Below are 23362 nucleotides of genomic sequence, written 5' to 3' on the forward strand. Positions count from 1 at the left end.
TCCTTGTTTGCTGTTTATATTAGCTCAATTAATTGTGAAGAACAATATAGTAATTCACCTATAAGTAAAATAGTAAGCAAATTCACCAGCAAAGCATTTCTGGACTTGTTTTTTTTTTCTTTTCTTTGTATTGCTGCATTGACTCCGTGCACACTTTAAGTAAACTTTGGTACTAATTTTTGTCTCAGTGAGCTTTTATTTTATCGTGAAAGTTTTCTATCCCAGCTTTTTCTGTTTTACCATGTTTTGCCCTTGTTGATTTTTTTTTTTTTTTTTTTTTTTTTTTTTTTTTGCCTAAGTTCTTCTCCCTCCACTAGGTATTTGTACACTTTTATCTTTCTGGAGGTCACTAAAGCACAAAGCCATTACTTATCTCTTGCTCCTCTAGAACCTGCAGCTCAACTGTGATAATTGAAACTGTCCATGTGTTGTAACAATGAAGAGTGGAACAAAAAAAGTTTCCCCAAAATTTCCCTTCCTCAAGCTGAAGAGGCAGCTTCACTGAGGCAGGAAATTGGGCCTTTGAAAAGTTATTGTGCATCTAGTATTTAAAAATAATATGATGATTTGTATTCGTAGATGATGAAGGGAAATCTACACAAAGGCTAATAGAAAAACTGAATGAAGCTGTCACTGAGGAGTGTTCCAGGCTGGTTCAGGTAAGACTTAACAAAAAGCCTTTTTCAAATTGAAAATTTGGAAAACAAATGATGGTTAGTGAGTCATCATATTTTTGTACATTATTTTTGCATGATTTCTTTGCAGCTTTTCTCTTTGCATTGATCTCAAAATAGAGACTCCAAAACCTGAGCTTCCAAATCAGCATTGCAAATGGTTTTGTGTTTTTTTGTTTTTTTTTTTTTTCATTAAACTGGTTTACAAAAGACAAGTCTTTTGTCTTACACATGGTCTTAATCTTCTAGCTAATGCTGATCTCATCTGTACTGGTTTGGAAGTACTTCTCTCCTTTCTCTTTGTTTCTGGATATATGTTTTTGATTCAGGAGTCTGATGTCATACACATATTGATGCACAGGACATCACTACTTGTATCTGCAATAAGATTGTAATTTCTTTCTCAGCTGTAACTTATATTTCAAAGATAAGATTCTTTTGGGGAAAGTGAATAGCAGAACTTTAACTTGAGATCCAGTATAGGAGAGATTAAGCAGGACTCCATGATAGCTCATGGAAAGTAGCAGCTAAGAGTGCTTGGCATGAGTTATTTCACAGTGTGAAAAATGCTGCCTGTTTGTGTGATCCTTTTGTTGAGCTGTCAGAGAAGTTATGGGTTTACTTTTATAAGTTGAATTTGGTTTTTGTTGAGTACAAAATCTTTCAAAGAGAATCCCACTGTGTGTTGAACAAACGGTTTCTTTTCAAGTATAATTTATCTTCAGAAATCATATGGATAAATCTTCTTTTTGTCTGCCCATTGTGAATATTTTTTATGCTATACCCTTTTATCTGATTTGTTCAACACTTAAGAACAAGATGAGCTGTAATCCCTAAAAAGATACAAATTTCTGCTGTAGGGAATTCCTCTTCCAGGCAAGATTGCAGCTTATGTGAATGAGACATTTAAAACATAAATTTGTTTTCCACATCAATAAAGGAGTCCTCTCTACAAGATTTTAATACTTGGCAGTTCCAAATTAAATACTGATTTGAAAACATATGCATTTTTGCTTTTGCTGAGAAGTCTTTACATATCTGTTTGTTTTGTGAGGAGTCATAAAGATTGTATAGGTTCTTATGATTCAACAGAACATTTATGCCATCATTAACAGAAGTTAATGCTCACAAAGTACTACTCCCTATTTTTCTTGTTTTCTTTGTGTATTGTGATTGATAAAATAATAAATTGTTTACTTTTCACTTTGTTTGATTTGTTATACAGGTTTTGTGTGGCAGTCAGAATGAAAATTCTTCAGCTGCTGTAGAAGCTGGTGATAGGGAGCAGGAAATTTCCTGTAAACCTGCTGTGAAGGAAAAATTGAGTGTAGAATTACCAGTACACAGAGGTCAAGCTCAAGGTAATGACTTTGTTCTATCCTGCTGGCTAAAAGTACTTACTTAAAGTATTTCAGACTGGCATTTTTTCCATTAATTTTTCAGGTACTAATTCACAGACTTTAATAACTGTTTTAGAGATTTCTTTTTTTTAATGGATATTTTCTTACGCTGTTTTCATTTTCGTGGATATTGGTGGAAAAAAGTGTTTGGTGTTTTTCTCTTTCTCTTCCTCTTCCCCCTACCAGAAAAATGCATATGTATAAAAATGCGTTAAAAATCTGGAAGGGCTTCACCTGTTTCGGTATTTTGTAATGTTTATCAGACAGTTCTTCTTCAGGGCAGAACTTGTGAACAAATCACTTGTATTAAAATTTGTGGTAAAATGTTTGTTTCTTTTTTTAAAGTCCCTGGTTCTTTGTGTAATTTAGCTGTGCAAGAACGTATGGAAGCACTTCTCCGCAAGATAATGGAAGAGTACAGCAAGCTGAAAGCACTTCAAACACAGATGATGGCAGAGTGGAAACAGGTGAAATTCTATAGCATAGAGTATATGAGCATTTGAATTTTCTTTGTTGCATGAATTCCTCCTGAATGACTGAGGAAGGACATGCTGTCCATGCCACAGAATTGTGGACTGGTTGAGGAGACACCTCTGGAGTTCGTCTAATCCTGTCCCTCTCCCAAGGCAGTGTCAGCTAGGAAAGGTTGCCAAGGACTGTGTCCAGCTGAATTTTGATACTTCACAAGCCGGGTGGGCAACTTTGCCTTCTTCTGGTTATACATGCCCAGCTCTTCCAACCTCTCCTGGTGTACAACAAATGCTCCAAGCCTCCCATCTCCTTTGTAACTCTCTGCTGGACTTGTGCCAGTATGTCCATTACTTTCTCATACTGGGAGTGCAGCACTGGATGTAGTATTTTTGTGCTGCTACTAGACAAATTGTTATTAATTGCATTTACTTCTTACTTAGGTCAAGGAACCAAGGCTATCTTCTTCAGAGAGGAGGAAAGAAGAGGAAGGTATCCATCTGGAAATAGGAAAGGAAAGTCTGCAGACTGCTTCACAGAATCTAATGGGTAAAAAGATGTATATACTGTTCTTAATGTATGTATATATTCAGAGAGAAAGAAAAGACAATGACTTTTAATTCTGACTGATTTATATCTTACTACATCTTGAACATAAGAGATTTTTTTCCAGTTTTGCAGTTCAGTAGTTTGATTTTCTTAATTCTGTAAATTTTTTCAGAATTCTGTTACACATTTTTGGTATAGTACTTCTTAGTTTTCCACAATTACAATTTTTACCCATATCAAATATTATTTTGCAGAATAGAAGATTAAGTTATCATTCTTTGTTATGGATAAGTAGTTGACAGGATGTCAGAATTTTTTTAAACTACATTAATTATTCAGTCCATCACTGCTAAATATTTGTGAAGAAGTTAATATAGTTTCTTTCTTTATTTCTGTCTGTCTGTCCTTCTCACCCCTTACTTCACATAACCTGTATACAGATTCTACAATTCAAGAATACTGTTCAAAGCAGATAGGGAACCTTAAAAAACAACTTGAGGAGCAGCACACTCAAGAACTAGAACACCTCCGATCCTATTTCCAGCAGCAGCTGAAAGAAAGTCAAGAGAGGTACACTGCAGAGCTTGTCCATCTGCAGGATAAGCTTCACATTGCTGGGGCATCCTCTGACCACACAAGGTATTAGCCAGTTTTTCTGTGCTTATAACTTTGTGCGTGTTCAAGAAGTGTTTCAAATAACTGTTTGTGTGAAGCTCTGTGTTCTACTTCGGAACTGGAGAAATTCTTTGTAAATGTGCTGCTCTTCTGTAGTTTTGTTCCTTCAAGAGTTGTTAAAGAGTCTTATAAAGAAATGGCATAAACATTGCAAATTAAGTAGTGCAGCATTTACAGTTAATAGAGGAAGACTCGATAAATGGAATAATGTATAAAAGTAATTTCGTACATATGAGCTTTATAGCTGCAATTTCAAAACTTCAACTCAGTAAACCACATTTAATCCTCAAAACTCCAGGCACTGTGCTTTACATCTAAACTTGTGTAGATGTAGATGCCTGAAATTAATTATTTTCTAGAATGATAGGTAGTAATAAAGTTTGTGGTAAAATTTAGCTCCACTTAACACATTCTTGGTTTTCACCAAGTCGTGGGAAATGAAAAACTTATTTTTTTTAAATTATTATTTCCCTTCTCTGCTTTTTGTATCTTTGTAGTATATCCACGGATTCAGAAAGAAAGTTAAAAGAAGTCTTCAGGAAAGTCAAGTGCCCGGAAAATCTTCATCAGAAAAAAACAGATAAAGCATTAGAGGTATGATGTAACTCAGTTGATAGCTGATATATATAAAAGTGACATAATTTAGATGCTTTGGCTTCTTAGATGAAATTGAAATAAGGACTTATACTTGGTAGACTAAGGTAGTTATTGTCTTAGTACTATACTATACTATTAGACAATCTGCCTTAGGGGAAAAATTTATAAATTTTGCTGAAAAACATATCTGGGAATTAGGATGAAGAAAACTTGCTTTATTGATGCTGGGTTTAATTTATTTTTTTAATTTTATCACTGAAAAAAGACATTTTAGTTGGCTGTTTCTTACTAAAGTGGGAAAGAATTAGTGTTCAAATTCTGGGATTTCTTCAGGAATCTTTAAAATATTGTGACTTTTCTCTAAACATGAGTTATGTCAGGAGCAATTTAAGTGAAATCCCAGGATGTTTGTAGTACATGCTGTTTAGGAGAAAATTACAGTTTAGGAGAGATTTTGGAAAAGTAACCTCAAAGGTTTTAAGAGACTGTGTGTAAATGGGAAAGACCCTATGCATTCCTCCCCTAGGATTGCTGGAAACCTAGCTCAAAAACTTAGGCATTTTGCAAAATGGTAACGTTGTTTTGTGCTGTGATTCTGTGCTTCCTGACCTGGTTTCATGGGATTTGACATCTCAAATAGTTCTGAAAGGAGAGTTGTTGCAAACTCTACTTTTGAGATTCATTTTGAAGCAGAAACGAGGCAAAGTCTTTTACCAAGTTCTTCTGTGTTGTGGTACAAAATTACGTGATTTGTATGAGATTAAGAAAACCTAACTGAGGAAAAAAATCTCTTGCTGGGTTGAAACTTGAAACTAGTGAAATAAAATTACAAATACATGATCTGAGATTTCATGTTTTTCTTACAGCTTGGTAGGGAGGTGGAAATGCAGAATGATCTGGATGTTGTTCAGTCTCTCCAAAAGCAGTACCAAGAAAGATTAGAAGAAGAAGTAGCAAAGGTATTACTGTTATTTTGTTACCTTAAAGTATGTTTAAAAAATATTTCATTCTCATTTGCCATTTTCAGCTATTTAGGCAGTTGCTGTAGCATATGCTAATTTTTTATGATTTATTTACAAGGAATTGTTTCATTTGGCTTCTGAATTGGAAAATCTTAAAAAAATCTGGAACATTTTGGGGTTTCTTAGCTATCTGTCCTATTCCTAACTCATAATTTCTTTTCATATGGGTTGTAGTGGTGGTGTTTAAAACTTCAAAGGAAATAGAAACCATGCTACCATATTCTGCATTAAAATTTATTTTTAAAATCCAGAGACTTAGAGTGTATATCTTGCTAGATAGGCTTAACAGCAGGTTGGTTCAAAAGACTTTTGCACTTAACAGTTTAGTACTATGTTGTGATCATTTTTAATGTGCATTTTAATATTTTGTGTAAAATGCATAGTTTTTTCTTTTGATCTGGTGACTAAAACATGAGAAGTAAAAGTAAGATTTTATAGGTAGAGTATATTTGTTTGTGGATTTATTTACTTTCTGATTTACAAGAAAGTTTCCACTTCTTTTCAAAAAATATTCTCTTACCTGCTGCCAGGAAAACCCTTCTTTATGAGGAAGCAAATGTTGCATTGGTTAAGATCAGTTTAAGTTCAATAGACAAACTCACATTTTATGGAAAGGAAGAGTTTGGAATTTTCAAGTGTAACACTTCTGTATTTATTATACTATTCTTTCACACTTTTTGTAGCTTATGGTGTAAACCACTGTATTCTAAATCTAGGATAGAATTGCTCACATGACTGGAAAAGGGGCTTATTTGTATTAGCAACACAAAAGTTATCAGCCTGTTGTAACTGCAACTGCAGCTAGTTAGTGCCAGTAATTTCTTTCTGGTCGAGTAAAATTCCTGGGATAAGTATCAAGCACATGGCACTGCTTTCTTTATAGAGCCCAAAATTCCATGTCAGTCAAATTTTTACATGGGATGCTTGGCTAGACAGAGCAGGCTTAGCACAGGTGCTCTTAAGACTGTGTGCCAGCACTTTTTGAAATCATCTAATAGGATCTTTTTTAAAAAAAAACCCTTGATATTTCCATGCTAAATAATCTGTTGTAACTGAAAACAGCACTGTAGTTCATTAAACTACCTTAAATACAGAATGTCTGTATTTTAAGATGTTACCATTTTCAAGATTGACAAGATATCTTGGTTCTTTTATCTTTCTGTTTCCCTCTGGGAACTAAAATGGTTTTATTTACGTATGTATTGTTGATGGTCATCGGTGAGATTTCTTCAGTAATAGGAGATGGTGTGAAGCACAAACTAATACAGACTTCACTTATTTTTTCAGGTTATTGTGTCAATGAGTGTAGCATTTGCCAAACAGACTGAATTGTCAGGAAGGAGGCAGAAGGAAGAAGAAGCACCAAGGCAGATTGTACATCCAGAAAGAAAACATTTGGGGATTAAGAAGCAACACTGTGAGGAAGAAGTTGACAGCCTTCTTAGAAAAGCAACTGGAAAAGGCAGTAAGAATGAAGAAGGATTGAAATCACTTTGCAAGGAACTCAGTGAAGAGTCTGGAGAGATCAACTCACTTGGAGAACAGCTTCATTCCAATAGCAGCCCTGATTGCATAGTAGGACAGCCAACACATAAGTCAGTGATTTCTGAAGAACTTTTTTCCCATAGCAAAGGTCTTACAGCAGAAGAAACACCAGTAAGTGTTAAAAAAACTAGCAAAGTAAAAATTAAGATGAAAATTCCGTTTAGATATTTCCTTTTCCCTTTCAAAGGGATGACACCTTCAGACCTAAATTGTCTACCCTTCTTTCCTGTGTGCTGAGGAAGGGAATATGATGTCAGCTGTATTGCAGACAATAAACTTTTAAAAGACTTTTTGTAAGCTAGGTTATATTTTAGTGTTTATACAAAGAACAGATTAAAAATAGTGCTTGAACAGTTTGAGTCTCTTGTGATAAAGGATACCAGCTGAACACAAAGATTATTAAAGTGATATAAAGCATATAGTTGGCATTTCACAAACACGGGGTAGGGCTGAGTTAAAATCAGTAAGATAAAAAGGAGTTGTAAAAAGCATGGAAGTTAATACTGTTGAGAGTTATTGGAAAAAAATTAAATTATCTTTTAAAATGGAGAATAATTCTGAGCCTGGACTGTCCAAGAAGCAGGCAATATGATACTGCTTTCATGCCACCTACTTTCATTTATGAAAGCATTTTCTGAAATTTGCTTAAACGTTTCCTGGAAAGAGTTGTTGAACATAAAATGCTAAAATAGTCGCCCTGTTTCAGCACTCCAGTGAGGTGGTGGCCACAGGCACTGAGGCAGAAACATCCAGTCAGCTGTTGCTGTACGAGGAGCGCCTGGAGGACATGCGGCAGGAGCTCGTGCGGCAGTACCAGGAGCACCAGCAGGCAACTGAGCTGTTGAGGCAGGGCCACATGCAGCAAATGGAGCGTCAGAAAGAAAATCAAGATCAACTCCTAGCAGAGCTGGAGAGTCTTAAAGTGCAATTAGCTGAGGTAATACAGAATTCAACCAGTGAGTTAATGTGGGTTAACAAAGGAACATCACCGGGCAGATTCATATTTATGATTTATGTCTATTTAGAGGAAGAGAGAGGCATGCAGGTATTTTCCATGTGCATGCATACACATTCATATGCACACAAACCTCTCTTGTTGTGTGTGTGTACATACATACACATATATGTGTATGTTTATGGAAGACATAGATTTTTAATCGAAGCTCAGACAGTGATGGATCGATTTAGACTTCTGTAAATGAGGAGTAAACCTGCAGTGCTGCACAGCAGCCAGAGGAGAGTGAGTGGGGATGCACTGCCAATAGTGCCATCTCCGAGATACACGGCCCTGTGTGGCATGCCAGCTAGAGCCATTTACGTCAATGAAGCCACCAGCCGTGGCTAGAGATACTAGAATTATAAAATTCATTTTTCATCATTCTGACTTGAACAGTATCAGTGGCTTCCTGCAACAATGTATTTTGGCATTTTGGGGCTTTTTTCCCCAGTTCTGGAAATAAGTCCTTACCAACTTTTAGAATGAAACTGTATCTGTAGGTTTTAGTGGGAAGCATGAATGTTTCTTTGACTTTTCAAACTTAACTTGCTGTCACTCTGTATCTATTCAAAGCCTAAAGTAGTTGTCTTAATGAAACTCATTAGTTTATCTTAATTGATAATACTTCAAAACTAATGTAATTTATAAACATGCCTTTCAAGGATTCCTTCCACTGAAAGACAAAGTGAACAGAATCCAGAAGAATATGTCTTGCTCTAATCTAATTTCAAGAGTGTAACATTACCAATAAGCACGGGAAGCTAGTAATCAGTGAATTCTAAAATTCTGTGCTATCACTGTGGAGTGGAGCTTCAGACCTTTTCCAAACCTGGTTCTGCTCTGTTTAAGTTCGGGCTCAAGGAGTTCTGTAATCTAGAAAGTCAGTCACTTGTACCTTAGGATCCTTTCTAGCAACATCAGCTGTCTCTCCTAGGTGCTTTGAAGGTGTCCTAGAATCATTTATCCTGATAATCTTTCCTTTTGATATATGTATTCTTTCTCCTTTTACCTTTTATTTCAGTATGAAACTGCATCTTTGTCAGGGTTGCAAATTCCTGTAACTGATAAAAATCGTTAAGTAGAACTTAGGCTGTTGGGTTTTTTCTGGTGTTTAATGCCAAATATATATGTTCATAAGAACTACATAGAAATGTATGCCATGGACACTTCTAGCTCTTCTACAAGAGTATGTGTATAGGGTTTTTATAAAAATAAATTATTCTCATATTTTTTCTTGTGCAAAACATGTTATAGAATGTAATATTCAGAAATTCCCTCCAGTTTGCATTGTGACCATTGTATTTCCTAGAAAGCATAAAAATGGTGTGAAAATCTTAAGGAAGGTTTAAGTAATTTTTAGCTGTATTCCATTCTAGAAAGCTTTCAGTTCTTTTGTAATGATTTAAAGAGACGGACTGAAATTTCATTGTTCAAGGCCTGTAAAGAATTAGAAGTGACAGGACTCACTTTACTCAGAAGCTTAAGAAACTGTGTGAGCCTCTCTAACACTTCTTTCTTAGCGTGTCTCAATGGAGAATGACAGCCTGGTTGCAGAGAGAGAGAGAATGCTTTTAGAAGAACTGGAGTCGTTAAAGCAACATTCCATACCCGGAAAAGAGAGGCTGTTTTGTGAGTTACAAAACAACAGCACACAGACTGAGGTAAATATGGACTTTGACTTTCTGGGCAGCCGTGGCATGTAAAACCAGTAAAAGATTCCTGCTCACTGTTACTCTTTCTGTGTAATATATTTTTCTAAAAAATGTTGGATATTGCTGGAACAGAGCAACTGTAAGATTCAAGAGGTTATAGTGGTAAACATAGGTTTTTGACTTCAGGTAAGCAAAAGTTGGTTGACAGCTTGAAGGTGGGGATTATTACTACAGCTATTTCATTAAGTAAACTCACTTTTTCATATTGCTATAGCAACACAAACAGAAAGTACAACAACTGCCTAATCAGTGTAAAGTTCTTTCTAATTGGCCCTGCCTTGGATTTCCTGGTTTGTGTTTTTAATTTTTTTTCCACATACTAAGAGTACTACTTGATTTGTAATTTGGTGTAGAAGTATTGAAAAGGAAATTACAGCTAATTTAGGTTTTAAATTTTATATTCTACCATACACATAAGAAGAATATGTTGATTCTGACATGACAGGATTCCTGTCCTTTTTGTTTTCTCTCCCTCTGCCAAAACTTACACAGAATGAAACTGAAAACCAAAATGATGCGAGAGAGCGGATTTTTGAGCGTGAAGATATGGGAGGAAAGCCTGATGAAACACCTTCAGCTCTTCTTTCTAAAGAAAGGTGCTTAGAACTGCTAAGAAAATACTTTTCTTAAATTTTGATAATCATGTTCTTGCTGTTAAATTAATAATATTTATAAGCTTTATTCTGACTGATGATGATATGCATCTTTTGTTCTAGAAAACCGTATTTCTAAGTTTATGTGCTTTAGGCTAAATAGTGTCTTATTTTTAATAAAGCCAATGTAATAGCATAGACAAATCTTAGCCTATTTTACTATATATTTTGTATTACACACGTTGAATCATGAACATTATTTATACACATATATTTATATACATATTGTATGTACATATGTGAATTAAGTTTATATTAGTATAATTGTATTATTTTATAATCCCATTTGCCTATTCTGTAACTTTTTTGATTTGTGTAGAGGAACAGTTTTCTTAACTGTCATTTTGAGAAAGGATTAATTTTAAAATGAATCTGAGCAAAAGCAGACCTCTGCTTTAAAAGAATAACTATAATATGCCAAGACAAAAGTAGAAATAGTGATAAAAACTTTGTACATAATTTGCAAAAAGAACTGACTTTTAATACAAATGTGTATTTAGTATTTACATGATGTAGGGTTTAACCTTAAAAAAGAAATCTTAATTTTGTTATTTCAATTGCAAATCATCTTTGGTTACAAGGGTGTATAAAGGATAAAACCCACTTGGAAATCAAGGAACGATCAAGAGGATTGATTAATTTCTGTCCTGCAGGCATGTTTTTCAGAAGGCTAATGAAAAACTCATGAAGATTCTTTTAGAAGTTGTGAAGACAACTGTAGCAATGGAGGAGACAATTGGTCAGCATGTTCTTGGGTTACTAGATCGGTCTGGGAAGGTTCAGGCTTCCAAACAAGCTGGATGGGACACTGAGACAGAGGAGTCAGTAAAATCCTGTGTCCATGTGGGATATGAAAAAGGTACTGATTGCATGGTTTTATATTTCATAAGAAGTATTATTTGCATGCTTTAATGATATAGTTAAATACTCCTCGTTTTGATATTTGAAATTAAAGGGTTTTTTAAGGAAAAAATCCCCACAACCTATTTTTCATTTTAATGCATATAGCATCTCTGCTTAAGAGACAATATTTCAGGAGTTGTCTGGGTCATGCCCCACACCAGTTAAAACTCACATCTAGGGTCCTGTTGCAAAGCCTGCAACAGAATGGGAAAGTGATTGTTAAGTCAAGAAAAAAAAAGTTTCTGTTGATGGAAGCAAAGAGAATGAAACAGCTCCATGGCATCTTGCACCACTTACATCCTCATGTGTATGTATGGGGAATGGGAACTAGTGTCAAGGGCTGTATCTCCTGCAGTGCACTAGAAGTAAAGAGGTATGTTGCTGGCCACTGAGGGCAGCTGGCAGGGGACAAGCCTGTATATGTGTGCTTGTGGACTTCATTAGCTTCTCAAAGAAGTGTTTGCAAGCAAATCCCATTTCGGACACAGTTTCAAGAACTTCTCAACTGCCAGCACTTGCCCATCAGCTCCTGTTTCCAGGAGTGCTAGTTGGCACAAGACTGAAGGAGCATTTTGATGTTGTAGTTAGTTGCATTCTTTGACCAGTGTCAAAGAATTCTACTGGGCTCTGTTTATTTTGTAACTGCTCTCGGCCAGCATCTGTCTGTTTCTCTTTTGGGCAAGAGTAGGTGCTCGATTGTTTTGCTGTTTAGGTACCATTAAGATTGTGCACATGCATCCTGGATCTTGTGGAGAGCTAATGAACAACAAATCAGTTCAGCCTCAAACATGTCATACATCTGGATTTGGCTGGAATTTTAACTACTAGGAATGAGAAAAAGAACTGGAAGTCAAATACTACATCTCAGTATTAAGGAAGTGTCTATTACAGGATAATAATGCAACTGGTGAATGAAGGTGAACTTCACCTCTTTCTTTCAAAATGTAGGTTATTGCATATTATTGATTCCGTCTGGCTTTAAATATAGGTCACATTAGGCCTTAGGGAAAGTCAAGAAAGGTTGTATGAATTTGTAACACAGAGACATCTTCTTCAGTTAATCACTCAAAAGGTTATCTGCAATGAAATTTATGAAGCTGTAGTCTAAAAATTTCTGAAGTTTTCAAGTGAACACCATTTTTATTCTTGGACTGGTGTTTCATTAAAAAAAAGTAACTTTTGTTTTCTATGCATTTCACTATATTTAGTTGTGAGAAAAAGTATCTTTTGAAACGTTAGGCTTTTGAGGCTTTGCCTTTTTCCTCAAATAGCAGATTGGATAACTAAGCTTCTGACCTTATTTTTTGATGCCTTCACTTTTCGCATGCTCCTGCACATCAGTGTGTATACTTGTATCTGTCACTAATTATTGTCATTAGCAATTCTTAATATGGACTACTTGCATTACATATATGTAGCAAAACACAGTTTAAAAGTACCTCTATTTATCATTTTGACTTGCCCCTGGCTTTCATAATGCTACTGTCTAAACACACAACATGCCCCGTGATTGGAATGATTTGCTTATTTCTTGTGAAGTCTTCTGATGAAAAAGCAATCTCTTCAGTAAAAAAAAGCTCTATTCTGTTCTGCTAGTGACTAGATTTGACTGTTTCAACTTTTATTTGCTGTTAATGCATTTTGAAGAGGTATGTAAGGTCTCATTGTCCTGTAAGAAAGCAGGTATCTGTTCTTGTAATGCCTCTCCTTGGCACAGAGCAGCATTCAAGCTTTTTTGAGTGTTTCCTTACATTCAGAAATAACAACAAAGGAAGGACTAACCAAAGTAAAAAGTGGAAATTAGATAACAGCTAAGCTTACACAAGCTATCATGGCTGAATGTATGTTTGTAATGTGTCTCTGGAGCTGTATTCTCAGTTCTCCGTTTTTTGCTTTCAAAATGATACTGCAGGATCTTTTCAGCCGCTGGGGTCATGCAGCCATAGTAATAGTTCCACTGTTTCGTCAGTTTAAGTATTTGATCTTTCTTCAAATGGGATTAGATGACCAATTCTGGGAGTGTTTTCAGCAATGGGACTCGTGTTGCTCATTTTCTATACTAACACTGAATGGCTTGAGAGGACAAATTTTAATTTTTTTCCCTATTATTTATGGAAGTAAGAAATATGTAGACACTGTTGTTTTTTTGGTTTTTTTAACTGTGCATGTTATTGTATTTTCTAGTACCCAGCCAAACATATCTTCCTTTTTAATTAGTTAGGAAATATGTAGGAATAAGTTTATACCAATAAAAACCTAATAATAAAGTAGTAAAATAATGTGTTTATTGAAGTGAATTCTCTCTTGACATTCTGAACATAATCCATATGTGTTGACAAGCAAAACTCAGCTTACTATTTTTGCCGAGTTTCAGCATTTTCAAAAGCTGAATCATTAAGGTCATATACTTGTAACCACACCTGATTTATAGAGAGCATTTATAGCCCGACATTGACTAGGCTATCTGCAAGCACAGGATTTTTTTTCTAGAAGAGTGACTAAAGTTCAAATTTCAGTCATAAAGCATATCATTGGAAGTGAATGGCCATTTGTGCACAGTAATCTGGTGAATTTACTTAGGTAGAGGGACTGCAGTAATGCAGGTTGCTCTGGAGAAGCCTGTGAGGTTATGGCATTCCTTGAATATTAAAGCCTCTTGCCTACTTTCTGAGCTCCGTATTTCTGAGCAGTGTACCAGGAAAAAAGGTAGTGAATAGCTAAACACTGGGCTGCCACAAGGCTGATTTTTTGTTTCCAACTTGTAACCCCTACGCTTAATTCCCAGGAGCAAACTGAGATACTGGCTCTATATAATGCAAAATATGTATTGCTTCATAAATGTTCGTTGGCAGCTCAAAAACAACTTCTGTACCTAAAACTTCTGAGCATGCACTGTATAATTAAGCAATTTTCTTAAGATTTAGTGGGCCATGACATGTTGTGCTGAACTGCATGCTCCATGACAAAGGAAACAGTATAAACCTTTGTTTCTTTGGCTGATTTTTTTTTTTCATTACAAGGAGAGAGTTTAAACAGAGATATGATAGTTTTACTTAAGTCAGTTATATTCTATTTATTATTTTGAATTGACTGAAAAACAAAATTGCAGGACAGAGGAAGTTAATTTAGTTCTCTTAGGGTGGGAAACTGAACAGCCATATAAGGATAAACAAAATGGGGATTAGACATTAAGCTGCAAGGGGTGATTAATGAGACTGGACAATGTTTCTATTTCTTGTTTCCACCACTGAAAATCGTGTGGGAAGATGCTGTACTAAGCTGCTGTGTACTAAGACCATTTTGAAGGGAAAATGATACAGAGATTTTTACTGTGAAGTTAAGAAGACATTTAACATGAATTTATGTTCTTAGGTACCACTTTGCAGAAATCATGATATGGTTGTCTACATTTATCATTTGGGTTACCAACCCCATTGTATAAACAGAATTATTACAAGGTTTTTGTGCATTTGATCGCTTTTGGGGGTTTTTGTTACCTTTGAGATTACTAAAGTTCCCTGTGCCAAATTGTACTTTTGGTAACAGCTCGATTTTTCCTTCCTCATTTTTTATGGTTAGGTTTCAGGCAAATTATGATATTTTGTTTTGAGATATTCCATATAACAAAATGGTGGTTTAATATGGATTTCTTTTTTATTATTGAGTAGGAATGGAAGCAAATGAAAAAATAATTGTTAAAAACAAAACAGGAGTTTTAAGTCTCGTTACCAGTTCATTGGCCTGTTGGTACTGTTCTGGTCACTGGCAAGAAGAAATAGTATTAGTGACATTATTAATATAAAAACATATTCTGAACCTGTCTTTTAAAAATTACATTCTGAGCTGCCATCAGTGTTTTTAAGTTTTTCTTCAGAAGATTCCAGACAGCCAGTTCAGATGATTTTGCAACCAACTGCACATTTCTACAGTCATTTTGTGTAATCTTTATTTTTTGTATTTTACACACAATCCTCATTGCACAATTCAGATTTATCAGGAAGTAATTTACTAAAATAGAAGGGTGACAGGACATGAATTATGGGTTAAACCTGAGAAGGAAAACAGGAACATTACCAAGATGATTTGTATTCCATCAGGAAAAAATTAGATTGTGCAATAACTAATTTGTCATTGTTTTATCTTGTTTATAGCTGTGCTACTTGTACTGTGGGCTTTTATTTTGTGAGATCTCTGAAGCTAAGCAGGGTCTTACCTGGTCAGTTCTTAAGATGGGTGGCCTCCAAAGAGCATCAGGTGCTGCAGTAAGTGTGTTGGTGGCTCAGTAGGGAATATATTTTCCTTCAACTCAGTCTTTAACCAATACTTTGGCACAGCATTTGGAGATACTTATGCTGCTCGATGTCCATCTCAAATGAAGGTCCTTTCTACTCTGAGGATATTAAAGCTTCTGCATCACTATAGATACTTTGAAACACCCAAACCCAGCCCAAATTTGGGTGGTAAAATGTGAAAATGCTATCAAATAAAAGAAGTGAAATTGTTCAGTTTTCAGCCTTCCTTATACTGCAGGGGGATGGAATATTAGAGTGTTGTGGGAAAGCTTTTATGGTCTATAAACCCATTGCAAATATTTAGTGTGCTGGCAGAAAATGACTGCTAGCCACTGCTGGAGTGATTCCACTACAGGGGTTTATGGCTGACATTCCCAAGTGCAGTACTCAAAGGTGCTTTGAAATCCTGTGTAGATGAAAGGTGCCATGTGAATGTACCTTCTATTCATCTGGTTATTCGTCCTGTTCATGCATATAGTGTGCTTCTGTTTTTTCCCTTTGGAGTGTGAAAACAGTTTGTAACATTATATCCCACATATCTAAAAGGAGATATGAAACAGTAATAATACAACCGGAAGAAAAAAATTACTAAATCCATCTGCATTTGAAAAATCTTAGCAATTTTAAGAGAAAAGTAAACCAAGTGAAACCTTCCTCCATTAAAATTGCTATAGATTAGTTTGTTGTGTATGGGTCATATATATGGCTGCAGATACTGTCAGTACTTGCAGGTAGGAATGTATATTAAGTACACCAGGTGGTTAATCATGTTGCAGCTTGTTATAAAAAAGCTAAAAACAAACCTCAAACCTAGAATCTGACTTGCTTGATAGGTTCAAACAACATCAACATGAGTGCTCATATTATTATTTGCCAACCTGGTTAGGAGGCAAAAACAACAAGACCTAAAGAAACAAATTCTTAAAGACAATTTGTGAGATTGACCTGTTGTAATTTCAATTCAATTTCTGTAGCTAAACAAACTGTTCTAGTTCAGCAGCCACAATTCGTGGAGTAACCCAGAACTTGAATTTAAAGATAACCCAGAATTGCAACTTGGTTGCTAAACGGCATTGACTATTCTTAATTCATTTAGTCATACTGCTGTTCCTGAAAAATAGCATATTTTTGAGAAAATCCTAAGCAAAACCATCTAATTGTTAAAAAAAATGCACCATACCAAAATATTTATTTTAAATGTATTACAGAAATGTACTTCATTTAAATAAATTGTCATTCTGAAAAACTCTCCACAGTAGCATTTTTTTTCTGACATTTCAAATCTGTCAGTCTAAGGACATAACACTTCTTTATTTTTAAGACTTTATCAACAATAGTTCTACTGTCACAATATTCCTACTGTAATGTTCCTTCATACTGAAAGTATGATTTAAAACATCTCCAAACTTGGCTTTCACTTTCATTGCTTAAATATAGCCTTGAATTCTAAATATGGCAAATCTGCCATTTTCTGGATGAATTGCTATCAGCCTAGTACCATAGTCAAACCTTGTGTCTGGCTTTTCAGAAAGAAGGGGTAATGGCCTTAAATGGAATCAGACCTCAGGAAGATTGAGAACCAGGCAGGTGCCAGGTGACCCAGCAGCAGTTGCAGTCCTGGTGCACTGTACTTGATTTGTTCAGCTACCCATTTTAGTAGATTTTCAGTTCACTAATAAACATGCTGAATATTGTTCTGTATTCCAATGTTTGCCCTGAGAAGCCATCTGAATTGCGTGCATGCCTTTCCTTTTACTCAGTTGAGTTCGATTCACTGACTTGAACAGTTTTGTGTTAATGCATAGTAACATAATCGGGTGTTGGTGAAACAGGGACTGACAGTCTGGTTTTTGGTTTCGTTTGGGGTTTTTTAACTGATTTGCGTTTTAAAGACAATCTTGCAAGTGTAATTGCAAGTTATTCTAAGTAGTTAAGGTTACTGATCATAACAAAGTTTAGAAGATGAGCATCAGAGCCCCTAAACATACTGAAAGTATGTCTAAAATATTGTCTGTTAATATCTCCTTTTCACTTGCACTTCTGCTTCTTTTTAATTAACACATTTTTTGTTTTGTTGTTGTGAGTTTTAGTATGCAGTATTTCCCTTTCTGTTTTTGTGACTGAGACGAATATTTTAATCATTTTTAGACTTGTCTTTCTTATTGTAACTTAGTTGTACAGTTTGCAATTGCTAAGAGACTGTGTGACAAGGTAATTTATTTTTTTTTCTCTCAGAGTCCTTATATCATGGCAGTAGTATGGGAGACGATGATATTAACATGTGGTCAGGAGCAGCAGGTGAAGGACTGCTGAGCCAACATCTTGCAGAAAGTGGGATGGAAATAGATCCTGAAAATGAAGAGCTCATTCTGAATATTAGTTCTCGACTGCAGGCGGCTGTTGAAAAGCTTCTGGAAGCTATCAATGAAACTTCAAATCAGGTGGGGTGATTTAATAGGGAAGCACTTTAAATTTTGTGTCTCAGTTGGGTTTTTTTTCTTTATTTCTCTTGTGGTTGTGTTTTCATAAGCCTAAAACCCATAGGTTCATTTTGACAGCTGTAACAATGCTTCAGGTGCCTCCACCCAAAAAAACGACTGCTCCAGCATGACTTCACTGGTGAATTTACTTTCCTGCTAGAAATCTGCTTTGGTCTGTAGAGGAAGCCTAAATTTGGGCATTCTTACCAATCTAGGGCAGTCTTTCATTGCTCATACAGATCATCTGCATTCTGCTGCAACCAAGAGATGAGACAGGAGGTGTCAGAGCACATAGAGCTTGTGAAGAGGGAGGACTAAGGGAACTGTGTCTAGTTTTCTTGACAGACATTTTTGTCAATTGACTGCCCCAAAAGGTGGAGCTCTCCTGCTGTCCCTTCCAACTATGATTTAAACACGGCCGGCTAAGCACATATCCGCCTCGTTGTCAGAAAAGGAGTCTACACTCCAGCATTCACACGAGGTGTGTGATTTAGGAATAGTATTCAAAAACAGAGGCAGTTTGCTATCAGAGTACTTTGTATGGTGGGATGTTAGTTGCTGTCTGGAGTACTTCCTTGTTAACTGAGATAGGAACTGTATACCTAGGTCAGTTCAAACTACACTCCTTTTATCATGTTCTTTACTTTTTAGATTGTGTACATCACAATTTGAAGCTTGTAGCAGTTCGCTGTTTCTGCCACAGTGGAGGCTCTGGTATCTAGGCTTACAGCACGATTTTCATTTTATTTTCATGAGTGGGTCGGGTCTTGTAACAGACGCATGGTACCAATATGGCAGACGGTTACAAAAGACGTTTATTAAGTAAAAGGTTCAGGTTTTATACTTCTTATCTATTACTACGTCAAACAGGATATTGCCACACCTCCTGGGTTAGTAGTTGGAGTGGAAAAGTACTGGCACATGTTAGTAGAGGGTCTACATTCTTTTCAGGGGTAGCTTATCTCGAGAGGGGGATGGGGCTTGCTCTCTTCCTCACCGTTACAGTCCGAGATCTTCCGCGCCGCCTGTCCCTATCCAACCACATCTCCCCCCCCTCTCTCACAAAAGAACGAGGTAGTTATATGCATATATATATATATATAGATATAGGCATTAAATGAGGTAGAAGGTTAGGATTTAATAAGGGAAAAAGGAGTTTGAAAACTTGAGTAATTTTTTATCAGGCAAGTTTGGAAATCTTGTGACTGGCGATTTTAAATTCACAGTATCTTATGTTGGCCTATGAACAGAATGTTAGTCTGATCTAGGCGAGCTTTGACAAATGAAACTATCTTGTTCAGCAGGCATGGTCCGAAGGTAACAGTTAGAAGTAGCATTGCCAATGGGTTTACCAAGGTGGAAATTAAAGTGGTTAACTATGGGGATTGGTTAAACCAGGATTCGAACTAGCCTTGCTGAGCTTCTCTATCTTTTTGTCTCTGAGCCAGTCTGTTTTGGAGTTCGGCCATGGAGTCTCTGACGACTCCGGTGTGGTCTGCATAGAAGCAGCATTTCTTTTTTAAGGCTGCACACAGGTTTCTCTGCTGCATAAACAAAAGATTTAGTCTACGCCTATTTTGTAGAACCACTTCTGAGAGTGAAGAGACTGACTTCTTCAAGTAGGAAATGGACTTCTTGATCTTCTGCAGGTCCTCATTTATAGTTATTTGCAGCTGAGACAGACTTTGGTGTTGTGTTGCCAGGGCTGAGACACTTGTCGCTGTGCTGGTCGCTCTTAAGCCGAGTAGCATTGCGATGGTAATACTTGTTAATATTTTTCTTTTGTGGAGCTTGTTGGATTCTTCGAGAAGGCTGTACATTTCTTCCTCTGAGTGGTACAGGACTTTAGGAACAATCAGAACTTGGACACAGAAATTGTTAGAATTATCAAACTTGGGAAGAGATACACACGGACTTATTCTAGACCTTTGACAAATTTACATTGCCGATGTAGCAGGTATTATCCACTTGTTATTCTTTCTGTTAGGTTTTACAACTCTGGTACAGACATTTTCTTTTTGCTCAGCTAGGGTTGCATTACCAAAGCATTTGCCTTGGCCTGAGACCTGGTTTAGGGTGATCCCTCTGCGAGGTGTATTCCATCGGCACTGCTGGGGTGCATTAGCGGCGGAGTAACTGAATGGGGTGTTTAAAGCAACTTTTTCATAAAAAGGTGGTTGGATATTATAACAAAGCTAACAGGAATTGGTTAGGTTAGGGTTAGATTCGTTCAGGGATAGGAAGGTAGCTTTTAACATACGAAAGATTGGATCGGGATCTGACTTAGCTAATTTGTTCATCTGAAAGGCTTCTGCATCACTAGTTGGGGTTCTGCTGACACCCGTAGGTGCAGCCTTAGGGTAGGTCATATTTTTTTTTGTCTGTGTGTTTTTAATTATCTTGTTGGGCCCCACAGCTCTGGGTTTTGAGGGTTGAGACTTGGTAATTTGCACGTTCACTCACTTTTTTGACTCTTGAAGGACCACTGTCCAGGTCTTGCCCATCGTCCAGCTAGGATGAGTGGGTTGCAAAACTGTCATGTTATAGTATATGCATTTTCGGATTTTTGGGATCTTGTAGCTATATCGATAGGAATTCTTGTGTACAGAGAGAGGTGTTTTACAACCTGCGGGTGTCCAGGTGAATTGCAGGAATTTGTTAGGTTCTTGTGGGTTCCACCCAGGCCCTGACGGCCTGGCGTCTGTTACAATGGTTTCACATTCCCAATGTCCGCAATATCCTCAGCCGGGGTTATTACAATAGCTTTTTCCTGCGTTTGAAGCTGGGCACCAATAGGATAGGTATGTGTGTGATGAAAATGGAGAATGAGGGTCTACTTTTGGTTGTCCTGGAAACAAATCGATAATACGAAGCACGAAGGATGGACTGTTTGGTGTGGTGATGTCTCTGAGCACCTTACCACTGGTAAGATGTCTCATGACCCACCTGAATGGCTGGTGTGGGTAGAAATCTGAGCTGGCTTGTCCTCTGGCGACAAACCTCAGCAACAAAATCACACAGGCATATCGTTGGTGCTTGGATCTTGCCCGCGTGGGTTTCTCTGGTGCTTTCTGACGGCTTGGTGGTGCGTCTTGTTCCTTTGGGAGAGGCGTGTACGCGTTACGTGGTCGCTCTACTAGCATGTCCTGTAAACAGAAATTCACAGTTTTCATTAGTCTCATTCTGCTCACTGTGGAGATCAGGTTTAATTGATTTAATAGGACACCACCTGATTTTTCCATCCCTTTTGACAGCTGCATACTCTCGCCCTGTAAGCATTAATCTCTAGCCTCGTTCCCATTCACCCAGCTTATTTTTAATTACAACTTGCGGGCCTTTCTCTAGTGCTCTGGAGGCCCAGTGCTTTTGAATGGGATTATTTGTTTCACTTCCTCTGGGGAATTGATTTAATGCTATCAGTGCGGTTGCCAGTATGCGTGCCTGTTCTCCTGAGGGAATGGAATTGTTAAAGCCTTCTGCTTTTGCTAACACTTCTATCTTAGTTTTCAAGGTTTGATTTGCCCGCTTGATTATAGCCTGCCCAGTACTGTTATATGGGATACCTTGCACTAATGTGATTCTCCATTTGGAGGCAAATTTCTGCACTGGTTTAGAAATAAAATTGGAACTATTATCTGTTTTAATCTGCTTGGGGATACCAAGCCATGCCATAGCTGTCAGCCAGTGCTGGATTGTGGCTTTGGAGTTGGTCTTGGGATGCTGGGTGGCTACAATCGTTCCACTGAACGTGTCCACTGTTACTGCAAGCCATGCTTGAGGCTTCAGCAGCTGACACAAGGTGAAGTTCGACTGCTAGATTTCTGAGGGCTTAAGACCTCTTGGGTTGACTCCACTAGTCCACAGGGGTGACTTCTGGCAGTGAGGGCAGGTAGCCACTACATGTTTGGCATCCGCTGTTGTGATTCTACATCTCTTCGCTAGTGCTTTGGGTCCAATGTGGAGGGATTCGTGCAGTTGACGGGCCTCCTGCAGTGTCCAGACCCCTTTCGCTGCAGCATCTGCTTTGTCGTTGCCAATCTGAAAGTACCCTTTGATTGGGTTGTGGCTATTGACGTGAATGATTGATACAGTGCCCTTTCGTGAAGAGAGTGCTTCTTCTAGCATTAGGGCAGCTGCTGATGTTGACACACCTGGTCCTGCCATGGCTAGGCAGAGCCTTGCCACGAATATAGAGTCTGTTACAATGTTAAGGTGTTCCTCTTGGAAAAGTCCACAGGCCAGGGTTACTGCTGTAGCTTCCAGCTGCTGCACTGACAGTGTGGGGTCACATGCTTTGATGTACTGCCACTGCTCTCCTACCTGCCACACTGCTGTCGCCGTAGAAGTAGTGGAGGAAGCGTCTGTGAAAGCTGTTGGTCTTGGCTGTGGTCTGTCCATAACCTTTGGTGGCAGGTCTATGTCGACTATGGTCAGCAGCTGAGTCCAGGGTGGTCTGGTGGAGTAGGAGATTTCTCTTCCAAATCCGACGAGAGCAAGGGCTAGATGCTCCGAGATTGTGGTTGATTCTATGGTCGGTTGCTTGCGAAAAGGAAGGTGGATTCTCGCTGGCTCAGTCCCTAGGTGTTTCAAGGCGAGTTTCCTGCCTTTCATGATGAGGTTAGCGATGCATTCTACTGCTGGGGAAAATGCACGAGCAGGCCTTCCAAGGACCACCCATTGAATCGGTCGGGCTTTTTCAGAAGGTCCTTGGGCCAATGCTCCCACTCCCCCCTTTTGTGTAAAATGCACATATAAGTCCAGGGGCATCGCTGGGTTCCATCTGGCAAGTGTGCCAGTGGACATCTGCTGTTCGATGAAGTCGAGGGAGCTCGCCGCTTGTGGTGTCAGCTCCTTGGGTTCCCAGGGGTGCTTTCCTTTCAGGAGGTCGTACAGAGGGTCCATGATCTCAGGAGGAACTAGGACGATGTTGCGAAGCCACTGCAGTGATTCTACCAGGCGTTGCACGTCGTGGAGCGTCTTAACATCTCGGTGGACTTTCACCTTAGGGGGTGTCACGTAGGAGCTTGTGATTCCCACTCCTAGGAAGGTGACACAGGGTCCTTTCTTGATCTTCGCGCTCGCGATCTCGAAGCCGTTGGCCTGGAGGGTTTCTGTGATCCTGGATACCAGATGATCCACTTGGCTCGCTGATGGTGCTGAGACCAGAATGTTGTCCATGTACTGGATGATGGTGGCAGCAGGATAGGAGTGTCGGACTGGCATCAGTGCTTTGTCCACGGTGATTTGGCAGATGGTTGGGCTGTCGACTATACCTTGAGGTAGCACTTTCCACTGGAAACGCAGGCTGGGACGATTGCCATTCGGGAAAACCACAGAGAAGGCAAATCGTTCCTTGTCCTTAGGATGTAAAGGTATTGAAAAGAAACAGTCTTTA

At 37.9% G+C, this 23362-nt stretch overlaps 2 protein-coding genes across 2 annotated transcripts in view; one reads left to right on the plus strand and one right to left on the minus strand.

Moving 5' to 3' along the window:
• Positions 1–23362, minus strand: part of KRIT1 (KRIT1 ankyrin repeat containing) — a 410476-nt gene that overhangs the window by 308918 nt on the left and 78196 nt on the right. The window lies entirely within an intron of this gene.
• The window catches only part of AKAP9 (A-kinase anchoring protein 9), a 113492-nt gene that overhangs the window by 47662 nt on the left and 42468 nt on the right, over positions 1–23362 (plus strand). Inside the window, exons 10-22 of the mRNA XM_066317183.1 lie at positions 580–659; positions 1900–2035; positions 2420–2541; positions 2986–3091; positions 3532–3730; positions 4264–4360; positions 5230–5322; positions 6673–7041; positions 7637–7867; positions 9448–9588; positions 10132–10235; positions 10946–11151; positions 17723–17928. Of these exons, the coding sequence (XP_066173280.1) occupies positions 580–659; positions 1900–2035; positions 2420–2541; positions 2986–3091; positions 3532–3730; positions 4264–4360; positions 5230–5322; positions 6673–7041; positions 7637–7867; positions 9448–9588; positions 10132–10235; positions 10946–11151; positions 17723–17928 (2090 nt within the window). The remainder of the gene's footprint in view (positions 1–579; positions 660–1899; positions 2036–2419; positions 2542–2985; positions 3092–3531; positions 3731–4263; positions 4361–5229; positions 5323–6672; positions 7042–7636; positions 7868–9447; positions 9589–10131; positions 10236–10945; positions 11152–17722; positions 17929–23362) is intronic.

This window comes from Sylvia atricapilla, chromosome 1, assembly GCF_009819655.1.
Source record: "Sylvia atricapilla isolate bSylAtr1 chromosome 1, bSylAtr1.pri, whole genome shotgun sequence".
In the NCBI taxonomy this organism is placed as follows: domain Eukaryota; kingdom Metazoa; phylum Chordata; class Aves; order Passeriformes; family Sylviidae; genus Sylvia; species Sylvia atricapilla.